Below are 17,931 nucleotides of genomic sequence, written 5' to 3' on the forward strand. Positions count from 1 at the left end.
AGGAATTCAGTGCATTTTGGACATAAATTAAGAATTTATTTAAAATGACAGCAACTCGAAATAAAACAGAACATTTTTAATCTCACCACAGCAAAAGAACACTTACAATAGTTTAAGTTCAATTCTTCATGTTTTAGGGGTTGCACGACTTTTCACTTTTCTTTCTTTTTAAGTCGACACTAACGTGATGCAAGTCGAGTCGACGAGTCGCAAATGACGGCATTAATATTTTCTCAGTACAGTACAATTAAAAAAAAAAAAAAAGAGCACAGATGCAACAAGGGCTGGTTGAAGCACTCATCCGATGTCAGGATGATTCTATTTATTTCCAATTTCTGGTTCACCCCGAAGAATATCTTGTATTTGAAAGTTTCATGCCTTAACTTCATCACCAAACATCAATACAGTACATTGTGCCATGCAGGTACTATTTTTGTCCACTTGGGGTCGCCATCCGAGAAAGGACATGTAGAAGGCTATTTCTTGGCTATAGCTTTAGCGACTCTGGTATTGAAACAAACCCAACTCCAAAAGCAGGCGTAAGCGAATGATAGGCTTACAAAAATTGACTCAATCGAAATGGGGAAAAAAAGTGAACAGTGACCTTTGGGACACTCTGCATAAGATAAGTCAAATCACACAAGACACACTCACCGGTTGCAGCAAGCGAGCGACTCTCGCCTCCTCCTCAAGCCCAAAAACTCTGAAAAAGCGACTTGTCGACGACACGCTCCAAACGTCATTGTGGACTCGTCAAGTCGACTAGTCTGTACAACCCCTAATGCATATCAGTGCACATCATATGAGTGTGTGTGCGTGTGTATGCGTGTGGGTGCGTGTGAATGTGTGTGTGTGTGCGTGTGCGCGTGGTGCTCAAGTGTGCACAGGAAGGTTCTGCGGTGGTTCGGCAGGCAGATTATTCTCAATTTGGGCATCGTCAAGATTTTCCACAACAGCAACTTTTCCTGCTGAGACAAAAGGAGACTTACTCAAGCGGGACATTTAAACAAAAGCCTGAAACACTTTTTTTTTTTCCTTTTAGTAACTAATGTAAATAAAATTCATATTTATCGGAGAGAAACTGTCGCAATTGCAAAACCTCTCCACGGTAAAGGCAAAAGCTGTAATTGCACCTTTGTTTAATTATTTATTTTAATAATTTGTCAAGTATTTTTGTTGAGTATCTATTATTTAAGTATTTATATTACAGTATTTTTTTTTTACGTCGTTCCGACAATGGTAGCACAACTATGCTCTCTCAGACGCATATCTTACTGTTTAATCTGTTATTTTTTTTTCCTGCATCATATGACTTGTCATTTTTATCTGCTATTTCTATCTTTTAATATTTATCATTTTAATATTTTTATATTGCCTTATTTTATCTGATTAGTTTTGAAAAGGCAATTCAGACTACAATAATTCCAATATTTCATTTTTCATATCATGAATTATGTATTCAACTACTTTCTTTGCATCATTTATTTTGCATTTCACATTTATTTTCCTTATATTTATTTTGTTATTATAATTCTGTTTCCTATGATTAGAGGGATGTTTTTTTCCCCCCTCCCCAACTCGGGGAAGAATGACCTCTTTTTCGTTTGTAGCGTAGCATGCTCACCTTTATCTTCATGTTGTGGAGGCTGGTACTGAAGTTCTCCTTGAGGGCTGGCGGGCGGCTGTCCCTCGGCTGCCGGCTGCTCCTTCTTCCTCTGCGACATCTCCAGCACGGCCTGGAACGACAAGCACATTCTAGTCAAGCTGGTGATGATTTAACGGCCAGCCCGAGAACGACATAGCAGCGATGGTACCTGCTGGTACTCCCTTCTCTGAGCCTCCAGAGCTTTTCCTCGCTCTTTCAGCAGCTCCTGCTCCTGCCTCAGCGTGTCCGCCCTCCTCTTCAGCTCCTCTTCCTTGTCACGGAGCTCCGCCTCGAAGCGCTGCAGCTCCTCCTCGGTGTACGCCGGCTTGGCGTCCAGTGTCTGGAGACCAAAAAGGGGAGACATTATGGATCGGATACAGTAGTGCCTTGAGATACAACGTTAATTTGTGCCGTGACCGCTGTCTTAACTCAAAACGCCCAGATTGCAAATCATCTTCTGCCGCGCTTACCTCCCATTCTTTGGGGGCGTTGAACTCCTTCTTCTCTGTGGACTTGAGGAACTCGTCCAGGCTGACCAGACGATCTTTGTTGACATCCACCTTGAGGGACAGCAACAGTGGGGGGGATGAAAGAAGGAAATGGCGACCTTTGATAGCTCAAACCACATGACGAGAGACGAGACTCACGTTCTTCATGACGTGCTCCCTCATCCTCAGCCGCTCCTCCTCCATCTCCATCATGTCGTCCTCCTCGTTTTTGGGGTCGTACACTTTCTCCAGCTAGGAGAACATGTCATTGCGTCACTTAACACATCATTAATTTTTTTTCTTCAGAAAATCCCTTTCACAATTTTGAACCAATTTTTATCAAAATATTGTCAACTTTAAAAATGTCCACAAATGACTTTTTTTATTTTCGCCGTAATTCAACCGTCGTAGAAGTGTCGTAAACCTCCGCCGCATCCTCACTCTTTTTTACACAATGAGTGAAAATAGTTCAGTTCGATATATTTGAGTCAGCCTTGGTTTTAAAAATGGATGGCTGCCATGCCTCGGCGCAGAAGGAACCGATCAGTCACAAAGGTACATCAGACAGATTTTCACTTGACTATCCTCACATTCTCCTGTAGTATCTGTGACTTTGAGTGTGTGTGGCTTTGAGTGGAGTCTGGCCTGGTGAGTGACATGGGCGTCATTTTATTCTGCCTTCACCAATGTGTGAGGATGTTACAAAACATCGGGACAGAGTTGTGAAAGTTGAGCAATATCGGTCTTTTCGTCTTCTGTGTGAAAGGCACAGATTGGTTTACCTCTTTGGTGAAAAGCGCCTCCAGCTCCTGCTCATCCAGAACGCCATCCTCGTTGGTGTCTAACCAAGTCAAGAGCAGAAAAGATCAGTTCAAAGTCAGACATAGGCAGGTCTCACTCACCGTGCAGCTTGAAGAAGGTCTTGGGGTTGAACTCTTTGGGGTCCAGTCTGTCGGTCTCCTCCCATACTTCCCTCAGCTGAGCCACGCTGCCCTGAGGAACAGGAAGCGGAGAGATGAAGCACTTCCTGTTTGAAAAGTAACAAATGAATGACGCGAGACGCTTACGGGAGCGTTGACTTTGGGGTGCTGTCGATGTTTGTCCTTGAGCTCTTGCATGCGCTGCTCCTCCTTTTCCCGCTTCTCCTGGTCCAAACCCTTCAGGTACTCGCGCCTCTCGTGCTCCTTGAGCATCTCGTAGCGCTTGAACTCCTCGTGGCGCTCTGCGTCGTAGTTCTCCAGATCTTTGGTGGCCTGCAGACACGAGCCAAGAAGAAAAATCACTCTGCGGGACTACAAACATGAGCTTCACGACTCTCACCGTGGAGATGAGCAGCTCTAGATCTTTGGCCTCAAAGGCATTCTGGTTGTGCGGGTCCAGATGTTCAAACTGCTTGAGCAGGGAGGCGTGGTCCATCTGCAGACCTGAAAAGCAACTTTAGTGTCTCATGCACGCCAACATGTATAAGAAGATGGAACATTCTTTTACATCCATTAAGGTGTCAAACATTTTTCAATGAACTAAATTAGTTTGAATATTTTTTACAGTTCCTCTGGCATGTTTGGACTCACTCTGCGTGTTGGTACTGTCAAGCTTGGCCTTGAGCAGCATCCTGAGCCGCGATACCTCCTGCCGCTTAAGCTCATCGAGACGCGTCCTGACATTGTGGCTGACCAGATCCAACTCTTTGCTCAGGCGTCCGTTCTTGATGTCCTCTGTGTTGGCCGTCTGCAGCTTCTCGCGGAAATGAGGGTCAGTCTCCAGGACCTCGATCACCTCTCGGAGATATCGGTCGTAGTACAGACCCGTGTCCTGATCAGCAAAGCGTGTCAGATAAGGAGCAAGTCATCGATGGAAATAACATCCATACCATGCTCTCCACTTGTTCTTCATCTTTGACTTCTTGGTGGACCTCTTTGCGGTCGATGGGCACTGACCACGCAGAGACGCCGAGTAGCAGCAGCAGGCAGCCAACTTCCAACTTCATCCTCCTGCTTCTATCGTGGTGAAAGTTAAATTAACGCTCATTTTTTAGTACTTTTGAGCGACTAACTATATCCAAACTAGTACTTTGTAGTGTGCATGCACGAGCGCGCGCACACTGGCTCGCACACACGCACACACTCCCGCAAAGGCATGGTGGCTGGTGGTCATAATAAGCGTCAAATTCACATATAAGTCATGCTTTTGACGAATCAATTCAATCTTTTCAAAATTTCTCAAGTAAGACGACTTAGTATCACAAAACACGTTGCTAATTTCGGATTTCATCAATGGAGTTTGGCGCAACGCTGTTTGTTTATTTTATTTTTTTTCAAGAGACGTGTGGTTACCCGCTGCGGCAAAAACAGCGGGGACCAAATTATGAAGCAGAAGTAATAACGTCTTTACATGGTGCGATTTCTAGTTTACCCAGAAATGTATTGTGAATATGCAATATATTTCAAATGTTTTACGGAATTGAAGCGAGCTAGCCTGCTAGCTTTAGTCAAACGACACAAACGACTAGCAACGCGAAGAGCCACATACGCAGCTCGACTATTTATGTTCCAATAGCTCATAATTGACATCACAAAAATCGCAAAGAAGTAAAGATTAAAATGTGGTAAATAAGATTTTTCTTACCACAGGTTGCCCGTTGGCCAAGCTCCAGGAAGCATTAAAAAAAATCAGAGTCCGGTTGGTAGCGGATGAAATGACGTCATCAACATGTGGGGCCGAGTTGGTGTGGTGCATTCAATGAGCAACGGAAATAGGAAAGTTTTGTGGCAAGTGCGTTTTTTTTCTTCATCTTGACTTTCTCTTTCACTCAACAAAATTCGTATGTGGCATAATATTGCAATGTGGGATAATTATCCACTGTCCAATATTTCTATGCTGTTTCAATGTTTTTACTATTTTTATTTGCTATACTTTATATTACCTTTTAAGTCGCTATCAATTTACTGTTTTAATTGTATTTTTTCCTGTTTGAAGTGTCAATTTTGCTTGCACTGTAAGCAGCTGTGGTTGTTTAATAAGGGCTTCAAAGTAATGTTCAGGACAGTTGATTCATTTTCTTTCCTTCAACGAATGCATATCAACAATATAGTCCAAAGGGCGTTCAAATGGCTTTAATTGTTTCCAAAAATAGATTTTTTTAATTTAATTGATTCATTCAGTACATTAAAACAACGTATAAGTATGGCATATTGAATAAATTAACATAAAAGGTAAACAATTGCACATGATAAATAAATAAATGGATGGATGGTATAAATACACAAAGAACATACATAACATACATAATAAAATTAATAGAAATAGTTCAAATATGGCACAAGGAACATATTAAAACATGTCTGACAAATAAATAATGGGAAAAATAAATTAACAGCACAATGACTTCATTCCTTCAGTATATAAAAATATGCTATATGGAGGTCATAATTTATATCAGTTTGACTGATGACAGCTTTTGATTGGTCCGCACTTTGAATTTGGCCGTGATGGGGCTTTAAAAATCGATTTCTCTCATGTCGGTGGGTGTGCCGGCTCTTTCGTCCTCCATCTCGTCGCCTTTGTCCGCCGGTCCTCTGCTGAGGCGCTGCCGGAGGGCGCGCTCGATCAGATCGCTGTAGTACTGCAGCACCACCTGACATTCCAAACAAAAGTCCATTAGAACAGTGTTCCCAAACTGTTCTGCAAAATTATATGCAGTAATATTGTTTTGATTTGTTTTTACTTTGTTGGTTGTTGTATCTATCACGTATTTTTTTTTTGGGTGTGTGTGTGTTTCTGTGAGGTGGGGAGGACATCTATCTATCCATCCAGCCATCAAACCAATTCAAGTTTCGAAAACCGTGTGAGCCAATCAGAAGCTTGGCCACCCCTCACCTGGTCCGCCTGGCACAGCTCGGCCAGCGTCAAACTGAGCAGGTGGAGTCGAGAGCGCCCCCTGTCGCCCAGGCCCCGCAGGGCGCAATTGAGCGAGGCGGCAGCCACCAGGGAGGGCGGCACCCCCAGGAAGCGCGAGTCGCACGCGCACATGGCTGCCAGCGTGTCGCTGTGTCGCCTCAAGGTGGCGCTGTCTTCCTCGCTTCTCTCCTCAAGCGATGCCAGGAAGTGCGGCAGGAAGTCCTGAGGCGTCACTGCCGCCGTGTCCCAGCGCAGGGTGGCCAGGACCACGCGCTCCATTTCCTGTCGTGTTGAGGGGGCGGGACAAGAGGATTAAGGTGTTGAGGTCCATTTACGTTGTATTTTATTTTATATTTGATACAGAGCACCGCTTGAATTGTCAAACGAATATTGCAAATAGCACTGGAATACTAGATTGGCATTAAAAAAAATTTTGAATACACGATATGTATATTATATGGCCAGTGAAGCAGACATGATTTGAGTTCTGCCTAGCAACAAGTGGCAGTGCAGAGTGATCCTGAAGTTTCTCACCCGAAGGTTGGCGGGCATGAAGTTGTACTCGGCGGCGGTGCAGAGGGCGTCCGAGGTGATGTTGTCGCACTCGCTCAGCTTGGAGGCGATGAGCACGCAGGCTGCCGCCAGGCAGTACGGCGATACGGGCGTGGACAACGTGGCTGACAGGAACCTGTCCATCAGGGAGACGGACAGCGGGAACACGGCCTCATCGCAGCCGCAATCGCAGCACACCTGACCGGCGAGAAAAAAACGTGTGAGATGAGCGGATGTAATGATGTGAAAGGGGCTGGGTGGGAAATAAACAAACAGAAGAGATGGGGGGGGGAGCGGCGAGGACCCCTTGAGATCTGGATTTTTGCCTGTTTTACTGCCACTTCTCCTCTCACCTCACCGCCATAACGGGCGGAAAGTAGACAAGAGGGGACTTAAGGGAAGGAAAGCAGGTTTATTCAAATGTAATCTCACTCAGTATATCCTTCCGGACTTTCAATCTTGAGGGGACAAAACGCAGCATAGCCTCCGCGTGTAAGAGAATAGTCGGTTAAAATTATAAAATAAAAAAATAACAGACGACCAGTTGCGGACAGACCGATTGTATCGATCTGTGAAAAAAATCTGGAAATGGATCATATCTGGACATACGAGGCTTCCGCCTGACAGTGATGATACTCGAGAGGACTTGATGAGAGATGCGGTGATGTTATCCGATGTCTCCATACCTCCAGCGTCCACTTGGCCAGCTCCTCCCGTCTTTCGGGCTCCTGCTGAATGAGACTAACGTAGAGCTGCGAGGGCGCGTATCGTTCCTCCACGTGAAGCAACCTCTGGATCACACGACTACCCGACACCGACGGGTCCCAGGCGGCTCGCAGCTGACCTCCGTGGCCCCTCAACCCCGTTGCTCCCTCGGCGACCTGATTTTGGTAGTCCTCTTCTGTTTCCTCGCACCACAGCGACACACCTCTATCGTCCGTCTGCATGATGGTGAACAAAAAAAAAGTGCTGGCTAAGAAAATGTCAAGAGTGAAGTAGGAGAAAAATCTTGCCTTGCTTTTATAGGCGCGAGGAAGAAAGAGTGTCTGAAAGAGGGCGGGGCCTCTGGCCAGTGACATAAAGTATGAAGAAGACAATCGCGTCAACAGGTGGGCCGGCGAGGAGGGGGGGCCGGGGCGGAGCACGGCCGACGGCACAGACAAGAGAAGGAGTGGCGGGGCGACAGCTTGGGATCGACGGTGAAAAGGGAGAAGAAAAAGGTCATCTCCACTCTCTGACAATGGGAATGGATGACAATAGCGGCACGGTGTTTGTTTACATCGCCACCGTGGACCAGAGAGGGTCCGAGGGGGGGCACTTAATGGCATTTTGCTAGTTAGCGACCAGCGCAATTTGGAAGATTACAAATTTCTGTTTTAACATCACGAAAGGGCTGGGAAGGCTACGGGCCGTTTCATTAGGTACGGCCTCCAATAAGATGTGAGGATGTCATTCTATTGTTTGATTGACACTGAAAGTTTATTCATCTCAACTTTAAGAGCACTGAAAAAAAAAACAGCCCCAGCCGTAACAAAGTTTTATAAAACATACAAAGAACATAACAACAACTAGTAGTAAAATGCATCATCCTGAAAATGCTTCCTAATATTTTGACCTTTGCATGTAAAGCGAGTAATTATTAAACTAATAAAAAAAAAGAATCTAGAAAAGTTAACTTGCATCTCTGACTAAAAAAAAAAAAACATAAAAATTTTTTAAAAGTGCAATTGTAATGGGAAACAATTATTAATTATATCTTGTTTTGATTATAAATGTTTTAATATTGTGCTTTTATTTATTAATAAATTCATATATACTATATATATATATAATTAATAAACACATACATTTGGTATTTGAAGACAGTACATTTTGTCTTTTATTCGCGTTCCATACATAAATGTGATCATTTAAAAAAATGATAGTGTTTGAAAGTTTATTTGTGCATAAATAATTCCAAATTTGAGATTGACAGTGACTGTCACAATTACATTATACATTAATTTAAATACATTTTTTGATAAATACTTTTAATTTGTATATTTCAAATGCACGCATAAGAGATTCTCTCTTTTTAAAAATAACTAAACGAACAAAGTAAGTGTTTGATATAAAAATTATAATATTTAATTTCTAAATGTATTGAGTAAATCATTTCTAAATTCAAATTGTATTTTTTTGTAGATTTTTTACAGTAAGTGTTGCGAGGTTGCCACGATTAGCACTATATACCACACGTAAACCATGACTAAAACAAGCACAAATTTGAGAAATAAACAAGAGTTGGAAAAAGTGCTAATCAATATTAATACATCTCATTAGGTCTCAACTTGCTTTAATAAAAGTCCCGGGATGACGTTTAAAGGGACATTTCCATCAAAGTTGGCCTCATTGTCAAAGCAGCGTGGCTCCGACCCCCCTGGCGACCCCGCTCCATACGCCCCCCCCCCTCCTGATGGAGGCTTGTTGCAATCTGCTGCTGTTTAAAGAGCCGTGATGGAGGTATGTGCAACAGACAGTGGAGCCTCGGGTCAATGAGCCGTATTGTCTCTCTTTACAAATCAGTGTCAAGACACCAGGCCCTGGCCTTCTGCCTTCTGCTTTGCACGCGCTCAGCGTATGGACAAGCACTTGTCGCGCGCTCATCGCACGCGGCTCGTCACGCGTTCCCCCGAGACCCCCCGGGGGGCTCGCACAATGCAGCATCGCAGCTTGTATTTGACTCACTGGCTACAGGTGGCATTCAGCGGCCGCGCACGGGCTCACCTTTCAGAAGGGCCCGACTTGATTGGAGATGGCCATCAATAATTCAGTAATCCTCGTCAATCATTCACATCAGTCTGCAAGGCTGTCGACACTTTGACTGGAATCACACTCAAGTTTGCGCAAACAACAACACAAGGGCAATGGTCATCCTCTACGTATGATTTTTGCTAAAACTTCCATCCAGGTGTACAAACACAATCGGGACGTTTAGAAAGTTCGAAAATGTTATTTCCATTTGGGATGCCAGATTCAATGACAAACATAAAATTTGGTGGACGTGTCAACAACAAAAGTCAAAACTGAACAGGAAGTCAGCCATTTTGGTTTGAAGCAGCCCCTATGGGGTAAACATGCCTTAGTGGCGCCCCCTCAAAAATTTGAAGAAAATCAGCACATCACACCAGATTCACCGATGGACATAAAATTTGGTGGTTAATCATGACGGGAAGCTCAAAAAAGCCTCCTGGATTTATTCCCAAAATTGAACAGGAAGTCATTTTGAGTTGAAGCACCTATTTGTGGGAAATGTAGGCAAAAAAAAATTACTAATCCACATGAAATTTGGTGGACACGTCTAAGATGACAAGATGCATCAAATCATCTCAAAGACGCTGAAGCTGAGCAGAAAGTCAGACGTTGGAAATGTAGAAAAAGCCCATGGAAGCTTTACGGTAAAACGACTCAAAATGTGAAGTGTGACGATTGAAGTAAGTTGGTAAATAAACACCACTGCCATCTGTGTGGTGTCTTAACTTGTGGACTGGTTTTGACCTACCCCACTTGACACACATACACCCCCCCCACAGACCCCCCCACACACACACACCAGCAGTAACAGCAGGTGTCTGTGTGCGAGTTGAATGGCACTCGTGAAAAAAGCATGTCTGTTCCCTAATGTTGCGGGAAATGAGCCGGAAAATGAGGGGCGGGGTGCCGCGCCCCCTTCTCAGGACCCGCCACCGCCCCCATTGGGGCCCTCCACCCACTTTTGAATACAGCTGCCACGTATGAATTTAGCAGGCCGCTTAAACAGGCCCGCGATCTGTCACCAGGTTTCACCCCCCCCCCCAAACGTCGCCACCCCGGCCTGACCTCACTCGACTGCCGCACGGTGACCGCCTCATTCAAACTCAATCTGCTTTGAAAGCACTTTAAAGACGGCAGCCTTGTGCGCAGCTTTAAGCCTTATTTTCTCCCGATGACGCTGACGGGATTACACGCTCAATTCATTTTGTCTTTCAGACTTTGTTCACAATTTACATTTTGTTACGTACAAGTTAAGCCCTCGTCAATCGGACATCATAATCCACTGAATTGGAGATTTTAATACACTCGTGCTCATTTGGCGGGTGGAAATGTACATTGAAATGTTGAATGAAAAAATTTATTAAAAATTAAATACAACGGCGGGCCGGATTAAAACGTTTAAAACGCAGGTGGCCCCCGGGCCGTAGTTTGCCCACACCTGTTATATATCATAGCTACGATATACGTCTGCTTATGTACACTTATTACAAAAAAGACAAAGTCGTGCATCATTATCCTTTTATTTGGTACTAATGAGCAGATGGTAAAAGTACAAAGGTTAAAAGGTGACCAGGTTGCATAGGGTTGCCTGTAGGGAAGGCGACCTTACACAATACACAAAAAAAAAAATTCTTCATTTCATTCCCTTTTTTTTTTTTTTAAATTTTAGTTAGGTGGATGCAGCGGGTGAAAAACAACTTAGTGTAAAATGTAAAAAGACAGCAGCTTCAATCAAAAGGAGAAAGAGGAGGAGGAAGATGAACACACTGACAGCCTTCACGTCGCCCGCTGCTGTGGACATGTTGGACAGTCTCGACTTCACGCCTCTCTGGCTTACAGTTAATATACTTGTCAGCACTCATAAATATCTTCATGTCAGCTGGTTGGAATTATTTACAGGGTGGCCTGTGATTGGCCGGGGGAAGGCCGCCGGTCGCCGCACTCAAAGTCGGGGCTGTCGTCATCGGAGGAGGAGGAGCTTGATGGCACGTACACACCCAAAACCTCCTGGACCTTCAGGGGCAAATCCTGGAATTGCGGTTGGGGGTCACCAAATGACAAGGAGATGGGGTTACAAAATGAGTTGGGCTCAGGTTGCATTCATAAAGACGCATCTGCGTGTGCGTGAATGTTTTGAAATAGACACCTGAAAAAAAAGTGCCTCAACTTCAAACAGATCTTTGCAGAGGATAAAGAATATATAACTGAGTACTGTTATATTGCCAGTCTATATGTTGCTCTATTATTTGTGTTCAAATGTCTGTTGGTTTAAGACACAGGTGTCAAACTCAAGGATCTGGCCCGCGACCCGATTTAATGTGGCCCGCAAAGGGGAAATCATGTGTGTCAACTTCCTGTTTCTAACACATTTATTTCACTTTTAACAACATTGAGATCTGAGATATGGTCATTAATTTGTTAGCAATACTCCCCCTTTAAAATAAATTGTTGAACAAACAATGACTTCCTGGCTTCTGATTTCAAAACTCGCTAACCCATCAGTTTGTTTCGGTACGCGGTAACGTCATAACGGCCCTCCGAGGGAAACCATAAGTATGATCTGGCCCATCCACAAAAATTATTTTGACACAGCTGCTTTAATAATTATAGCAGCGCAACTTAGATCGTATTTAGCGTTAGCATTAAGCTAGCGGACTGAAAGGCTAAGCTATGTGGTTGTTTTGAATAAAAAATTTTGCTTTCATTCAACGGATATTGTGCTGCTCCTTCTGGTGTGAGATTTTTGGCCACCAGAGGGCAGTACAATGCAAACGAGCATACATGGAGATGGTCACAGCTCCTCAGTACGTCACTAATGTCACTAATGTCGTTCTTTGGAGATGATAAAGAATATGACTGAATATTGTTATAGCGCAATATTAAAAAAAAAATAAAAAGTATAATTCTGAACTTTTATAACCACCTATTCACCAATTATCTGGTCAAACTGTGTGAAAGGGGGTTCATACAAATGTGGTTCTCACCTTGCACTGGAGCAACTGTAGGTAGATGGCCTCTGCTCCTCGCAGAGAGCTCTGTAGGTCCAACTTCATGGTCAGCTCGTTAATATGCTGTGTGTTACAAATTCCAGCGATGAGGATGAGGACTCTCTTGAATATTCATCTCACACAATACGCACAAACCTTGAGAATAGTGTTAAAGTCGTGGTCTGAGCCAATCAGCTCGCCTCGTTGCGACTGCAGGATGGCGCAAGCGATCAGAAGGTGGAAGTTGGGGCAAGGAAGACGAGTCCACAAAACCTGAAGAACACCAGAAAACACAAAACTTAGCAATTGTTTTGGGAATTTAGCCCTTGAAGACAGTTTCAGGTAGCGACATGAAATTTGTTGAAAAATCACAAGTAGACCCGCAAAAATGTTTTTGCAATTTGCTTCAGAGGGGACATTTTAGAGTTGAAGCTCCTCTTCCTTGCATTGATTATTTAGAATATGAAATTTGGCAGACATGTCTGTCACGAGTGAACCCGCAAAAAGGTCTCAAAATGTCCTGCATGAAAAAAAAATGGAGCTCACCTCCCACAATATGAGAATGTCCTCAAAGGAGAACTCCCTCTTGAACCAGATGAGTAACCAGCGGAAACAAAAGCAAAGCGAGCCGCTGTCTTGGGAGTCTGACAAGACAAAACAAAAAAAAAAAAAAATTACCGTTAGTCTTCAACAGTTCCGCTGCTGATCCAGTTAATTTTACCCAGAAAGTCGCAGAGCTCCGGATCCAGAGCTTTCAGGAGGACGCTAAGCTGAAGGAGCTGCTGCTTCATGGCCTCCTGGGACTCCTCAAAGTTGTGGTGCTGAGGAGCAGAGAACAAGGCTCACAATTAATCTGTAATGTTCACATGGAGGAGCAGCGGGAAGAGGCAATAAAAAGAAGAGGAAGAGCAGAGGAACAGAGGGCAGAAAAAGGATGCAAAGAGGAGAAAAAGATGGGAAGAAGAGGTGGAGGAGATGAAAGAAAGGGGGGGAGAGAAAAATATGAGAGGACAAGGTGGACAGCTAGGAGGATTGTAAGAAAAAGAGGAGGAGGAGGACAAGGAGGAGTCATGTATGCATGTAGTCTCCTGACCACCATCTCCATGAATCCGGTGAGGCACCAGAAGGACTCCACTTCGTTCTGCGTGACGAACAGCAGAGGAGACAGCAGGTCGCTCATGCCCTGCACGTAGCCTGCACACCAAACCCCAAAAAAAAAACACAATCGGCATCGTCCGTGAAAATCGGTCTGGTTGTGACGAGTGCAAGTTGGCTGGCATCGAATGTGTTGAACGCAAACTGCAGACGATTGCGTTTGTTCACTCACCGAGGTCAAAGTTGAACATGCAGTAAGTCATCAGCACATCGTGGAGCAGAGCCAGGCCCGGGTTGTCGTTGCCTGAAAAAAACGTGTTGTGTCGGTCCGTCCTGTTCACGTCGCGTTCTGCCAAGACACACACACACACACATGCGCGCTGACGTACAGGAAGAAGGAAACAAACACTTGACTTGGACTGGCCACCAGTCCAGTGTTTCAGAACCAGATAACAACTGAGGTGGAAGCGACATGGTTTGGGGATGCTTTGCTACGTTAGGACCGGGCCAGCTCACAGTTATTGAATCCACCATGAATTCTACTAAGTAACAGAGGGTGTGATGGTGAAACCATCTGGAAAACAATTCAAGTTCTATTTTTCATGGAAAACTCAGTTATTCAAAAATTGGTGGGCTAAAAAAAAATCTAATAAAATGTCTGATGTAATATGCATTGGGAAATCCCACTTGGCTCATGAGCCACATGCTGCTTCACCAACACCACTAACCAATCAGATTGCGGTAGCCCCTTAGGAGCGAATTCCTCATCTCCTGCTCCTCGCTGACCGACTTCCACTGCATCTTCATCTGAAAGTACTTGTCCCTGCAAGCACGTAAAAACAAAAAGCGACCGTCTTGTGATGGACTGGACCTCCGCCAAGGCAAAAAAAAAAAAAAAAAATCTGTCATTAAGAACTAACGTCTTGAGGCGTAAGATCTCCTGTCGTTGGCTGTAGGTGCTGCTCCACGGGTAAAAACCCAGCAGGAACTTCCACACTTCCTTCCTGAGCGATGGCGTGATGCCCTGTGACAACACACACTCGAGTCATGTTGCGAAAAAAAAAATAAAAATTATTTCATCATGATGACTATCGCATCCGCTCACCCCCCGGAAGACCAATTCTTTGACACGCTCAGGGTCCTTGACCCGCCCCTCGGGGTCCAGAAAGACCTCCCACTCGTCCAGAGGTCGCCCCCTGCTGACGATCGGCTTGGGCCCAAGCTCTACACCCTGCCGGTAAAAATAAATCAATAAAATAAAAAAATAATAATAATAAAAAATCAACAGCTGCCCAATAGATTCTCACATGTCATGTTTGATGATTATTTCTAGTTGTGTGATTGCATCTCGGGGGGGTTGACAAAAATCTGTGAAGTAGCAACTATTTATATTAGATATTATTTTATTATACATATAAATACTCTTATAATCACTTTCTATTAGGACTGGGGCTATGAAGTATTTTCTTAATTTTTTTTTCTGGTTTTCGTGACAATAATATGATAATAATAAAATACGCAAGATGGTGGCCAGGAGGGAAGCTGTCCGTCTTACGCATGTGATGAGCTCAAAGCCGGGCTCCTCGTCCAGCTGCGGGGCCGAGCTCGGATTGCGGGCATCACGCGGGTGAAGCGGGGATTCCGGTGGCCGAAGGGCATCCCTGAAGAAGTTGGTGACCTTGGAGAAGCCGCCGAAGGTTGTTGCATAGGGATCGTGGATGAATCTCTGGGGAACATACAGCATTTATTTATTTCAACTAATGAACAAACTAACAGCATTTACAGACTAGCAACGTATCGTGACATGATAATTACATGCTCTTGCAAAACATGGATTTTTTTTTTTTTTTACAATTTTGTTTGGTGGAGTGTCATTGGACAGAGCAGCAAAACTTTGGCAAAATAAATCACATCTTACCGACACGAGATCGGCGCCTCCGTCGTCAAAGAGGTGCAGCTTGTCAAAGGATTGTGAAAGTGCACCGGGATCTTGCGGGTACGCCAGGAAAAGACGACCATCCACCGGTGACCTGATGATGACATCACAACGCCCCCCCCAAAAAAGTGATGTTCTTTATCTAATCATGTGACATAGAGTGAGTGAATCTGCACTTACTGGTCCAGGACGATGTAGCGGCTGAGCGCTCGCAGGAGCTCGCGGCTGCCTCCTCGGTGGAAGTGCAAGGGAGGCAGCGGGTGGCCCCCCCTGCTGGTCAACACCAGGAAGTTGCGGCCCAGGGAGAAGCGGGCCCTGCGTAGTGAGTAAAGTTCCGACAACGGCAGGGAAAATGACCGCTGACCTGCACGGCAAAGAGTCACTCTCTTTAACAAAGCAGCTCCCATAAGAGTTTCCCTTGATTTGAGAGGTAGGCTGGGGAAGATCCAAAGCCACTTTCAAGCCATTAGTCACCTCCCAAAAGGGATAGAGACCAGACAGTGAAAATAAAATGTAATTGTTCAAGCATAACATGTTGCCTGTAATATTCAAAAGTTTTTTAAGCGACACCTGTCTCTCGGAGGGGGGCGTGCTCCCGATCTTTTTTCACCGTGCTGATGACCGCCCAGTCTGGCTCATAGCCAGGGTCAAACTTGGTGTCCTCCTCGCCTCCTTCTCCATCCTGATTGGCAAAATTCACACTGTTAAATTCTATCATTTGAATGTTGTCATATTCATATAAAAAGTCACCTTCTTGGAGTAAAGCACAGCGGGTGCACAGCGGCCCGCATCCTCCAGTGGACTCCACTCTAAAGCCGGCATGCCAGCCTGAACAAAGAAACAAAATACTACTTCATCGCGTCATGGCAACAACAACAGCTTTCCTTACCCGCTCCACAATACGTATGAAACCCGGGATGCTGGTGTCCTGGTTGCTCCTCTTGGCGTTAGTGTGCAGGTACACGCCCTCCTTCTCGAATATCAACTGAGGAAACAAAACAAAGCCTTCAAATATATACCCGACATTCACAATAATAGCTACACCACGTGGAAATGATAATTAATTAGAAATGATTTATCTTTGCTCATCTATCTTTGTCAGCGATGTATGGTGACAGGCTGAACAATGTTCCGCTCTTTCTCCAGGCAAAATTAAAACGTGTATTCATCAATATTTAAGTACGTGTTAATTTTTGTTTGGGGGGGGCGGGGGTGCGCCTTGAGATTTTTCTAATGCAACATATTTATCTTGGCTCAATAATGCTTTTGAAACATTGGTCTACATTGTGCAAAATAATGTCCAGTGTGGAAACAACACGTAATCCGATCATAAATACAATGTAGTACTAAAAGGTAGCTATACTAACAGGTAGCTACACTCTAATAAAGTACCACAAATGTAAACTTAGGTTTTCCTAAATTACATATTGATTAACACATAAAGCGAAAACTTCATATTTTATTCTAATTCCAAAAGTAAACGACAAGTGACATCCTTTACGACAAGTGTTTGGTCACGTAAACGCATCATGTGATATGCTCTCGGCAGCTCGTACAAGTTACGTCACAACTCGTCTCGTGACGAATGCGCTTTATGCGTGTCAACTTCGATGAAAGACAGCCACCAAGTCAAGCCACTCGGTGTATTTATACGATTTAAACGCCGCTTATTGTGTTCTCTCCATTGAAATCACTGCGGTTAGCTAGCTAACACGTCGAAAAAGAGCTAACACTCAACAACGAGCGACCACGCTCAACGGTGACGCTTTTTTTTTTAATCATCGGACCATTACAAAAGGGGCGAGAGAAAGTTGTGCCTGTACCTTGTAATCATCACCGTTTTGCTCCATTCTTGAATCGCTGATCGCGGTGTTACTAGACTACACTCGTCTACGCTCGTTTTCCCAAAACAAATGTTACGTCAGGCATCCTATTTCCACCAAACCCGCCCCTGTCGGGCGAACGTCATCAACATGAGACAATGCAAGCTGTGCAAAACAAATTTCTGCTTTCCCAAAATTAATCTGCATTATTTGGCAATGTACGGTGCTTTTGTCCTACCTAATACATATGTAACGTACACAGATAATTTATGATTCAGACGATAATTTATGATTCAGACCGCCATCATGGCCATTGTCTGCCATGTTATTTTAGATCTTGTTTTATGACGTTTCCCTTTGACAAAGCGTTAGGAGACTAATCAAACTTTTAAAACACGTTGACACGTGAGTAAGAAGTTAATTGGCACGCGTGGCAGAAGGTGGTACAAGAAGCACACGTGCAACGTTTCACGTCTTTATCAATTACTTTATTATTATTTGAGCTTATGCACTTTGATATTTAATTTCGCGTTTGTTAATATCCGTTTTCAGGTTCGTCAACTCGCAGGAGAGGAGACGGCGAACATTGAAAGCGTGTGATGTGAAGCAAGAAGCTGATTGGTGGGTTGCGCAGGAGGCGTTCACGTAAAGCGGAACTAACGCGAATACGAGCCCGCCCCTGTCACGTGTAGATGGTACCCTCCATAGACAAGAC

General features: G+C 44.3%; 3 protein-coding genes across 5 annotated transcripts; all 3 read right to left on the minus strand.

Annotated features, from left to right (window-relative positions):
• Positions 1–14: 14 nt before the first annotated feature.
• Positions 15–4,867, minus strand: nucb1 (nucleobindin 1). 3 transcript variants are annotated; one of them, XM_088317494.1, is made up of 12 exons: positions 4,759–4,867; positions 4,004–4,130; positions 3,705–3,945; positions 3,454–3,557; positions 3,201–3,386; positions 3,036–3,126; positions 2,916–2,974; positions 2,293–2,385; positions 2,116–2,205; positions 1,815–1,985; positions 1,625–1,736; positions 15–968 (listed from the first exon to the last, which is right to left on the minus strand). In XM_088317494.1, exons 2-12 carry the CDS (start codon positions 4,118–4,120, stop codon positions 874–876), a joined length of 1,359 nt encoding a protein of 452 aa, XP_088173620.1. In that variant the 5' UTR covers positions 4,121–4,130; positions 4,759–4,867; the 3' UTR covers positions 15–873. The 3 variants fall into 3 exon arrangements, with proteins under 3 accessions (XP_088173620.1, XP_088173619.1, XP_088173618.1); XM_088317493.1 differs by having other exon boundaries at positions 15–965; positions 4,004–4,127; positions 4,759–4,849; XM_088317492.1 differs by having other exon boundaries at positions 4,004–4,127; positions 4,759–4,848.
• A 597-nt stretch (positions 4,868–5,464) lies between these two features.
• Positions 5,465–7,550, minus strand: ccndx (cyclin Dx). The gene is made up of 4 exons (XM_088317506.1): positions 7,269–7,550; positions 6,565–6,780; positions 6,010–6,312; positions 5,465–5,767 (listed from the first exon to the last, which is right to left on the minus strand). The coding sequence occupies exons 1-4, from the start codon at positions 7,527–7,529 to the stop codon at positions 5,630–5,632; spliced, it is 918 nt and encodes a 305-aa protein (XP_088173632.1). The 5' UTR covers positions 7,530–7,550; the 3' UTR covers positions 5,465–5,629.
• A 3,331-nt stretch (positions 7,551–10,881) lies between these two features.
• Positions 10,882–17,365, minus strand: tbc1d17 (TBC1 domain family, member 17). The gene is made up of 17 exons (XM_088317811.1): positions 17,217–17,365; positions 16,283–16,378; positions 16,144–16,221; positions 15,964–16,075; positions 15,574–15,757; positions 15,376–15,487; positions 15,013–15,183; positions 14,563–14,688; positions 14,378–14,481; positions 14,186–14,280; positions 13,690–13,806; positions 13,456–13,556; positions 13,084–13,183; positions 12,909–13,006; positions 12,519–12,635; positions 12,360–12,446; positions 10,882–11,403 (listed from the first exon to the last, which is right to left on the minus strand). The coding sequence occupies exons 1-17, from the start codon at positions 17,241–17,243 to the stop codon at positions 11,269–11,271; spliced, it is 1,860 nt and encodes a 619-aa protein (XP_088173937.1). The 5' UTR covers positions 17,244–17,365; the 3' UTR covers positions 10,882–11,268.
• Between the last annotated feature and the right edge of the window lie 566 nt (positions 17,366–17,931).

The sequence above is a fragment of the Idiotropiscis lumnitzeri genome, chromosome 15 (genome assembly GCF_059441095.1).
Source record: "Idiotropiscis lumnitzeri isolate Australia: NSW breed Sydney's pygmy pipehorse chromosome 15, RoL_Ilum_1.0, whole genome shotgun sequence".
In the NCBI taxonomy this organism is placed as follows: domain Eukaryota; kingdom Metazoa; phylum Chordata; class Actinopteri; order Syngnathiformes; family Syngnathidae; genus Idiotropiscis; species Idiotropiscis lumnitzeri.

What these genes read in the sequence shown, in the direction of transcription:
- nucb1 (XM_088317492.1), bottom strand. Translation starts at nt 4,793, where the DNA reads ATGCTTCCTGGAGCTTGGCCAACGGGCAACCTGTG. An exon ending in ACCCCAAAGTCAACGCTCCC is followed by an intron (nt 3,127 to 3,200) that starts GTAAGCGTCTCG and finishes CCTGTTCCTCAG; the next exon opens with GGCAGCGTGGCTCAGCTGAG. An exon ending in GGGAGCACGTCATGAAGAAC is followed by an intron (nt 2,206 to 2,292) that starts GTGAGTCTCGTC and finishes CTGTCCCTCAAG; the next exon opens with GTGGATGTCAACAAAGATCG.
- ccndx (XM_088317506.1), bottom strand. Translation starts at nt 7,529, where the DNA reads ATGCAGACGGACGATAGAGGTGTGTCGCTGTGGTGCGAGGAAACAGAA. An exon ending in TCATGCCCGCCAACCTTCGG is followed by an intron (nt 6,313 to 6,564) that starts GTGAGAAACTTC and finishes TCAACACGACAG; the next exon opens with GAAATGGAGCGCGTGGTCCT. An exon ending in AGCTGTGCCAGGCGGACCAG is followed by an intron (nt 5,768 to 6,009) that starts GTGAGGGGTGGC and finishes TTGGAATGTCAG; the next exon opens with GTGGTGCTGCAGTACTACAG.
- tbc1d17 (XM_088317811.1), bottom strand. Translation starts at nt 17,243, where the DNA reads ATGGAGCAAAACGGTGATGATTACAAG. An exon ending in CGCCCCCCTCCGAGAGACAG is followed by an intron (nt 15,758 to 15,963) that starts GTGTCGCTTAAA and finishes TTTGCCGTGCAG; the next exon opens with GTCAGCGGTCATTTTCCCTG. An exon ending in ACATTCTCATATTGTGGGAG is followed by an intron (nt 12,636 to 12,908) that starts GTGAGCTCCATT and finishes GGTGTTCTTCAG; the next exon opens with GTTTTGTGGACTCGTCTTCC.